At 37.9% G+C, this 9112-nt stretch overlaps 1 protein-coding gene across 2 annotated transcripts in view; it reads left to right on the forward strand.

Moving 5' to 3' along the window:
* Nucleotides 1–7935, forward strand: part of ccdc186 (coiled-coil domain-containing protein 186) — a 32992-nt gene extending 25057 nt beyond the window's left edge. For both annotated transcript variants that reach the window (XM_007574278.2, XM_016661891.1), the window contains exons 15-16: nucleotides 3725–3944; nucleotides 7268–7935. In XM_007574278.2, the coding sequence (XP_007574340.1) occupies nucleotides 3725–3944; nucleotides 7268–7351 (304 nt within the window). In that variant the 3' untranslated portion in view covers nucleotides 7352–7935. The remainder of the gene's footprint in view (nucleotides 1–3724; nucleotides 3945–7267) is intronic.
* The last annotated feature ends 1177 nt before the right edge of the window (nucleotides 7936–9112 follow it).

The following is a 9112-nucleotide window of genomic DNA, read 5'->3' on the forward strand; positions in this document are numbered from 1 at the left end:
GTTTTTGCAGTGCTGTAAGTAATGTCAGTTGCTTAAATTAACTTTTTTGTGATGATAATCTGACTTGAGCTCCACCTGTATGTGCTTCAGTCATTAAGTCGCTTCTCAGCTGCAGGGTTTCAGGTTTGTGTTGATCAATCTCCACTTAATTTTTTATTTTCACCACACAGATCGTGGCTGCATGCTGTAGCAGGAAGTCTCTGACTAACTGCTTGAGCTGCATGTTAAATATAATCGTCCTCTTGTCAGAATGAGTCAGATTTAGACATCTGCATGCGTATCCCTGTTGTGACCTCCACATTATTTGCATGGGATAATAAAATCCTGCTTTTGTGTAAAACTTTTCCAGGATCGCCAATAAATGTAAAATTAATACATTTTGATACTGAAATACATCTCTTTTCTTTTATTCAGGAGGAAAAAGTGGTTTGCCTCTTAGTTGGAGTACTTTTTTTGCCAGTTTTCAGTAATGTTTATGTAGCTCATCTGCTTCATAAAGACATTAAAACATCCTTAATTAAAACCTGCTTAAAGAGACAGTGAACTACTCTCTTCCACTGCTTATTAAATGAGTCCAGACTCCCAAGACGATGCTAAGACAAAGCAAGGCCGTTTCACAGTTGAGCAACTGTGTGGAAAATTGCAATCCCCTCCAGTTTTATATCTGGTCCTTGGCGACTATGAATAGGTTTTGGTTTGAGGATGTGGCTTTAACAATTGCATGATATAGGAAAGAGCTTAACCACTCAGAGCACTGAAAGTTAATTTGAAATAAACAGGAGTTATGTAAGTTCTTCTGTTGGTTCAGTTTTACTGCAGAGTTTTGGGCCAACCAAAGGCGATTGGAGGGCTGTGGGTTTTTTTAAATAAATGTTTTGACACAAAGTATCTTAATTTTTTTTTTAAATGATTACCATTTCAAACAAGTTATTTCTGATTTGCCAACAAGATAAATCGCAAGTTTGGCTTAACTGCTAAGTGTAAAAGTCATAATGTTGCCTGATCAGACGACTCTCGTATGAAATGATCACACTGACTTTTTTCCAAGCCTTTGAATGTCATTTACGCTGGCATGCAAAATGTATTAATGATCTGTCCAATTGAGTGAAAACATAGCAAAAAAAAATTTTAATTAATTAAAAATACCGGGCCCAAGCCAGAACCTTGGGATACCACAGACGTATTATTAAATGGTTTGTGTATTCTTGAGTAACGATTTTATTATAGTTCCATTTTTAGATGAACAGTAATGGACGATAGCAGCTGTCGTAGTTGCTCCTGTTGTGATTGTTTTGTATTAGTTTGACCCTCCTCTGCTTCATCTCCCTTTTTGTTGACTTTCCCTACTGCGCTACCAGAAAATACACCGATTCTCCAGCTTTGATCACAGCTCTGCAAACTAATTATCGTAGCAGCGAGTTTTGTTTTTACATGTTGCACTTTCTACAAACATCCCTCCCCCTGCCTGGTTTGTGATATCTGTCATGCAGCAGCTCAGCTAAGATCGTCTTCAACATGTTTGGAGATGAGGCTGGTGAAACTGTCAGGACACCAATCCAGTTCATCTAAATAACCTTGTTTGGGTGTTTATTTTGTTTTTGTCTGCTACCTCCGGCTACGACCAGATGTGTGCAAACCAAGCAGAGCTCGTTCCCCTTAGGGGATGTTTTCCTGCCTCCAGGCAGATCAGAATATACCTATGAGAGAGTTTTTGGTCCCTGAACTGCAAATGAAGATGTTTTTGTTGACCGCTTTTCTCGAGTGGAGATGCTTTATCTTTTAGTATCAACGCAAAGATATTAAAACCTCTGCTCTTGTCACATTTTAATCGCAAACTTCATTGTATTTCTGGTGGACTTTATGTGACCAGCACAAAGTTGGATAAACTTGTGAAAAGGAAGGAAAACAATTGGGGTTGAATATTTTTGTTTCTTTTTAATCTAAAAATTCACTCCTCTATACCTTTATTGGTTTTATCTCCAACAGCTTCACATATATAAAGAGTGAAATCTTTGGTCTCTCTCCTTCAGAAACAAACCAAGCTAATCAGATCTACAGCTTGGTTATATGGCTTAAAAATACATTTCCAATTTTTTTTTTTTTTTTGGATCTAAAATTGTATTTCCACTTTTTTTGCTTGATTTTTTCTCTTACATAAATTTAAATGACAGAAAATATCCTAATATCTTAAAAAGAAAAAATTCAACCATTTCTTAAATGAACATAGATTAAATGGGGGAGGAATTAAATTAAACCTAATTAAAAAAATTAAATTAACCAAAACAGAAAAATGTATAAAAATCAATCAGTTTAATATTTTCACAATTATTCACTACTTTGTTTTGGTGCATCACATGAGTCCCAATATTACCTGACTGAAACTTGTCTGTCTTGTATAAAAATCGTCTTAGTCTCTTCAGCAAAGGTTCTTTCTGGGCTCCTCCTCACCTTTGAAACGTCCAGAACTGGAGTTAGAACTGCACCAGTGGTGGGGACTGGTTGTTTCCAGTCTTTCATGTCTGAAAGCCGTCGTGCTGGGTCGAGTGGATTTTAAAATATTGATTGTTGAACCGTCTGAAGAGCAGGAGATTGTTGACCTTTTCTGTTGGACTCTGTGATGAACTCCTCTCCTGTTTTCCCTCCTTTTTTGAGCCGAGAGGTGCAGATGGGAAGGAGTTTTGCAGTTTTAGTCCTAAATACAGAACATTTTTTTTTCTATCTTTATGTCTGAGATTGCTCACGTCAATTCACACGTATGAATACCTTTTTGTTTTGGGTTGCATGCAAGTCCATCTTCAAATTATCACTAGCTGCGTTTCCATAACTAATCTGCGCAAAACTTTATCAATATTCTACAAATGTCGAAAAAAGCGCAATTCCATTAAGTAAAAAACGCTATTAAAATCACATGTGAATAAGTTTGTTCACGTGATGAGTCATTAAAAATCATCTTTCTCCTACCACTTCCTGTCGCCCTCTTTGTCTTTTTCGCCAGTAGCAACATCCGATTGTTGGTGTTTTCTTTATAAAGTGGTAATTTTGTGTGCTTATTATGTAGCCTAAAGCACGATGAGCTCCCTTGATTGAATACACTTTATTTATTGATTGATTGATTGATCACATGACTCGTAGTTTTGACGCAGCTGGAGAAACTAGCTCATTGGGAAAACATTAGATTTTTTCCCCCCGGTGTTTCCAGTAAATACATTTGTCGTAATTCCAATTTGCGCGATTCTATAGTTGATAGAAACGCAGCTGTTGTTCTCCGGGGAAAATAAAACGGGAAGTTTGGAGCTGCTAGCTTAACTCCCAAACCGTGTTGTTGTTGTTGCGGTGAAACCGCATCGTGTTCGTGAAGATTTATCTCGCTGCCCCTAAACCGAAACATGCAGTTGATTAATTGATCACTGCAGTCTATTATAATTCTTCCATTTTCATTACCTTTGCTCCTCCGACCGACAGGCACAATAATAATCTTTGTAACTATGACTGAATGGCTCCGGCACGCACGGGTCCAATAACCGATCCCTCCCGGAATAGCCATTCCCGTAACGTTCCCCCAGCCTCTGCTGCTACAAAATGCTTTATTGCTTTGTTGAAGCTCGCTTTTCTCAATTTTCTCCCCAAGCCGACACCACGCACTCGCTTTGTTTTGTCTCTTTTATCAGAGAGAGGTTTGACTCATCGCTTCCTCCCTCCCTCCTCCTCTTCTTGCTGCCCACAGGATTATCCAGAGCTACGTGCTAAGAGAGGAGTCAGGGGCCCTCTCATCAGAGGCCTCGGATATTAACAAGGCCCACCTCATCCGGCGGGGAGGCATCATGGCGTCGCTCTACACCTCCCACCCGGCGGACAGCGGCCTCACCCTGGACCTGTCTCTGGAGATTAACAGGAAGCTGCAGGCAGTGCTGGAGGACACGCTGCTGAAGAACATAACTCTGAAGGTAAATTCCCCCCAAGCGAGCCTCACATCACTGCTCAGAGGAGGAAGAAGCTGGATGAAGGTCTGGTTTAGGGCCGATGATGTGAACGTATTTATTTCTAACCTTGGATTTATTGCATCACTTTCATGTTCCGCCATTATTGACGCCATCCACGCCTGAAACGATTAATCGTGATGAATCAGTTATAGACATAGTTATCAGTTAAGTATGGGAATAAATCATATCCAGAGTTGCATTTACTCCATTACATTTACTTGAGTAACTTTTTGAGAAAATTTACTTTTTTTCTAGTATCTGAGTGAAATTAGTGAGAGAAAACTTTGATTAAACCCTTTGGGCTGAAGATCTTCTGCTTGACTGGCCATCTGTATGAATATCGATTATTGTTTATTGATGGGCGATTTTCAGCTACTTTTTATTCACCAACCTGGAAATAAAACTATTTTATAGTTTAAATGTTTTTCAGGTCTGAATCAGAACCAGTTCTCAGAAAGTCGTTTCCCTCCTTCCGTCCGTTCATCCATCTGTCCATCCTTCTGTCTATCACTCCATCGATTAATTTGTTTAGCATTCTGTTTTTTCCATTCATCCCTCTATCCATCTGGCCATTCATTCATTCATCCATCAATCCTTTTGTTTATCCATCTATCCTTCTTTCCCCTCCTTTGCTTCCTTTTTTCTTTCCTTCCTCATCTCCATCCTTCCTTCCCTACATTCTTTACTTTCTTCATTATACCTTTCTTTTCTATCCTTATACCATCTTCCCTTCTGTCTGTCCTTTCTTCTTTCCTATCTTCAGCTGTAATTTCTGCTGTAAATTATGATTTATTGTTTAAATGTCTGAAACGATGGAGATCTCTCAGATCAGATCATGAAGAACTTAAAAAAATTTCTCCTATGTTTCCTACAGAAATCACATCACATCTGCGTCGCATAATGAACTGTTTAATCTCCAGACAATAACAAAATGTTTTGTTTTTAAAATCACTTTAAACAGGCCCGTTTGAATGAAGCACTGCGTTAGCTTGGCAGACAATTTGCCGACGCGTGAATGGCTGAATGCTGTCAGAGATCGATGAAACCATTAGTGGTCCCGGCTTATCGCGGCTAAAACGGCTTCTGTCAAAACCAAAGATGGACGAAGAAGAAACGAGTTCCTCTCGGGGCGGCGGGTCAGATTCAGGAATTCAGCGGACAACAGGATGCGTCATCCCTCTCCGTCAGCAGTTCAGCTAATTTGCAGAGATGCACAAATGTTGTTTTGAAGCCGTACTCAGCTTTTTGTAAGGCTTTTGAAAACCGGATTGCTTTTTTTTCCCCTTCTCTTTCACTTCTTTAAAGATTAGTCTTTGTCCAGAATATTAAGCGCAGCTGTTCAGTCCTCCCTCCGTCACATCAGCCAGAAGACAGAAGGATGCTTCAGCTGTTAAAGCAGGATATTAATGCTTCTTTTGGTTAATTTGTCCCTGTTAAATTGCTCCTGATTCTCACTTCAAACCAACAAGAAAGGCTTCAGTTTGTAGATGTTAGCAAATTAACTGCATTCATTTATTTACCTTTCCTTTTAGTTATTAAATTGTCTTTTTTTTAAGGAAAAGTAATTTTTGAGCTTTACTCATTCATTCTTACAGTTAGTTGCAAAAGTATTCACACCTTCTACATTTAACCCCATAAAAGCCACAAATTTCTATATATTCTGAGTTTTTTTATGATTTTATTTTGATAAACTAACATGAAGTAGTGCATTATAAATCGTACGAATAATTTTTATACAAATCAGACTTTAAAAATATGTGGTGTACATTTTTATTTAAGCCTCCTTTGTTCTCTGAAATCCTTAAATAAAACCCAGAGCAACTAGTTGCCTTCAGAAGTAAAAAAGCAGCAGCAAATTTTCAACCATTAAAGGTGAATTTTGTCTGAAACGACTGTGAAACCGTATAAATTGTTTTTATCAAATAAGTTTCATTTTTATGTTTAATAAATTTTCTTCAGTGGCACAAATGTATGGAGAGCCATTTCATTCATAACTGAATAAGTAAAAACTGTGAGAATGTATAAATAATCCATCAAGTAAAACAAATGGACCAATGAAATAAAATAAAATATTATTTAAAAAAAATATAATACAGAGCTTATTTTGTTGATCACAGATTTATTTATTTATTTATTTATTTATTTAAATATTTATTCATTATTTATTTCACAATGGTGTTTTGTGACACTTATTTTGTAATGCTACTTACAAAATAAAATGGACTTTTATTTAAATCAGTTTTATTTTTGATTCTTCGACAAAATAATATTTTGTTATTACGTCATTGGTCTATTTATTTATTTGAGTATTCATTCATTATTAACAGTATTTATTTATTTTATTTAATTCCAAATGAAACAGCTTTCCTTACAAATGACACCAAAAAAAGCAAAGCTATTGCTAAAAGTGCCTCATTAAAAACAACATTCCTTACACTGAGCGGTGTCATTCATTTTGGAAATGTTGCACACGTATTGCATGCTCAGGACACCCAGCAAAACCGCTACAGCTAGCATGCTTTTAATGCTTTTAAAAGCAAAAGTGAACTGCCTTAAAGTGGACTAGTCAAAGTCCAGACATAAATCTAGTTAAGAATCTCTAGCAAGATTTGAAAATTAATGTTCAGACATTTTACATGCAGTGTGACGTAGCTTGAAGTGCGATATTTAATGACAAATTTAGCCTATACCTGTGAAAATCCCACTAAAAAGAAAATATTTCTGGTTATAATGTGACACGATTCTGAGATTGTGGTCAGAAGAATGTCAGCCCGTCGCGGCCACCCTTTCAGCGCATGTCATCATCCCGTCTGCATGCACAGTCACAACTTTAGCTTCTCTAAAAAGCATGTGGGCTCCAGCTTTGATAAATATTTTCACATTTCGCAGCCAATCAGCTTCCTGTTGTCAAACTTCCAGGCTCCCCGCTCAAGAGCCCAAATGTGAACAGTAATTGTAATAATGTGCAGGAGTATCTTCTGGCAGAGGGTTTTTTTTTTCCCCTTTCAGCAAATGAAGGATGATTGGCACAAAGTGGGGAGTAATGATATGAAACACTCACCGGAGGAACAATAACAGAACAAAACAAAAACAAAAGAATGTCCTGACAAAAGGCAAATCAAGACTTCACTTTTATTGCTATAAATTATGGAGCTTTTCAGTTTCCAGGTCTGATTGTTGTTGTTCCACAAACAGTTTCTGTTGTCAACATGTAAAACATTTTCTATACATTTGTGCTTTTAACCAACTTCCTTTCTTCTTTCTTTTCTTTTGTTCTTTTTGTGCAGGAGAATCTGCAGACTCTGGGCTCTGAGATTGAAAAACTGATAAAGCAGCAGAAGAATCCAGCAGACGGGGTCAGGAAGAAGTGAAAATGAACTACTTGACCAACTACTACTTCTACTCCCGACGAATGAAGGGGCGTCGCAAGTGCCAGTGAGACGTGGGACCTCTTGAACCGTTTCTGTCTATTTGGAGGAAATGTCCGAGCTTACTTGAACCGTTGCTACTCCATGCACATTGTGCCACCTCTATTTATAGACCCTGACACGAGAACTTTTCTTCTGGCCCACATTTTCCTCCCCAAAGCTTTGCCAAGAGAACTCTTTGGACTTGAACTTCCTCGCGGCGTTGTTGTGAATGTTTAGCTAAACCTCCGTGGAAGCTAACTGCCAGTCAAACAATGCAGGGTTCCTTTCCATTTTGGAGAAAAAGTATGAAATCTGGTTTCAGTATTTTTCCAGGTGTGGATTAATATGGAAAGAGAAGAGCTTAAGAAAAATATTTATTTTCAGACTTCATTGCCTGGCCCGTTTTTAAATGGTTTTTTTCTCTGTCCTTTCTTCTTTGTGCCATAAAATTCTGTCTATATTTTGTCTTCTCCCTGTTCCTTCCTTCCATTTCCTTCCTTCCTTCATTCCACTTATCTTCCCTTACTTTTTCCTTGCTTCCTTTACTTCCTTTCTTCCTTCCCCATGTCTTTCCTTCTTTACTTCCTTCCCTGTGCCCTTCCTTGTTTATTTACTTATTTTGTTCATCTTTCCTTTCTTCCTTCCCTGTGTCCTTCCTTCTTCCCTTACTTTCTTCTGTCCTTATTTCTTTCCTTTCGTGTCCTTCCCTAATTACTCCTTTCCTCCCCTCCTTCCTGTCCATTGTTTTTCTTTCTTCCCTCACTTCTTTGCATCCTTCTTTACTTCCTTCCCACCTTTGTTTTTTCTTCCCTCCTTCCTTTTGTTGTTTCTTGTCCCCTTCCCTGTGTCCTTCATTCATTATACCTTTTGGTCCATCCTTCCTTTCCTTGTGTTTTTTCTTTCTTCCCTCGCCTTCTTTGCATCCTTCTTCACTTGTCTTCCTTCCTTGTGTCCTTTCTTCCATCCATTAAAACCTGTTAATGGGTTCGGCAGAAATGTCTGCCATGAAATATTAACCTTAACATTTTTAAATTTGAAAATGAATCTAAAGAACCAAGAAGTCCGGAAGAATATGCATTTCTTTCCAAAGACGTGTAGGAATCCTGAAGGTAACTAAACTGAAGCGGTCATTGCCAGCATCCCATGAAGTCTGTCTACAAATAAGCCAAATACATTTTTGCTGACTCAGCTGAACATCTGAAGCAAAACAACAAAAAGCAGATCAGTCCTTTACTTTAGGAGAACCACAATTCTACTGCTGCATTTTCTTCTGTTTATTTTTTTATTATTATTCTTATTTTTATTATTTTGCCCCCGCCCTGTGCAGGACTTGTGGCCAGTGGAGCAACGTAACCTCTCATCTGTGTGGCGCAGGTGGCAGATTTCAGGAAGCATCTTTGCAATGTTCCCCTGTAGCCGGCAGCATAACACCACCTGCTCTTCAGCTGCATTAAGCTGGAATCAGCCTGTGATGAAACGTAATGTCAAATGAAAGGTTGAAATGTACAGCTGGTCTTAAATTCTCCCACAATGAATGTAAATTTTTTTTCTTCTTCCTTTAAAATGTATCTAATTTTTTATTTTTTATTTTTTTCATTACATCTGAGTTGTAGTTTTTATTATCCTCGTGATTTTTTAGTTTTTGTTCTTAAGGGAATGTTTGGGAATTTTGAAGTAAGTCTAATTATAACTAAAAGGTTATAAGTCGTAACTCCGTCGCAC

The sequence above is a fragment of the Poecilia formosa genome, unplaced genomic scaffold (assembly GCF_000485575.1).
Source record: "Poecilia formosa unplaced genomic scaffold, Poecilia_formosa-5.1.2 Scaffold348, whole genome shotgun sequence".
In the NCBI taxonomy this organism is placed as follows: domain Eukaryota; kingdom Metazoa; phylum Chordata; class Actinopteri; order Cyprinodontiformes; family Poeciliidae; genus Poecilia; species Poecilia formosa.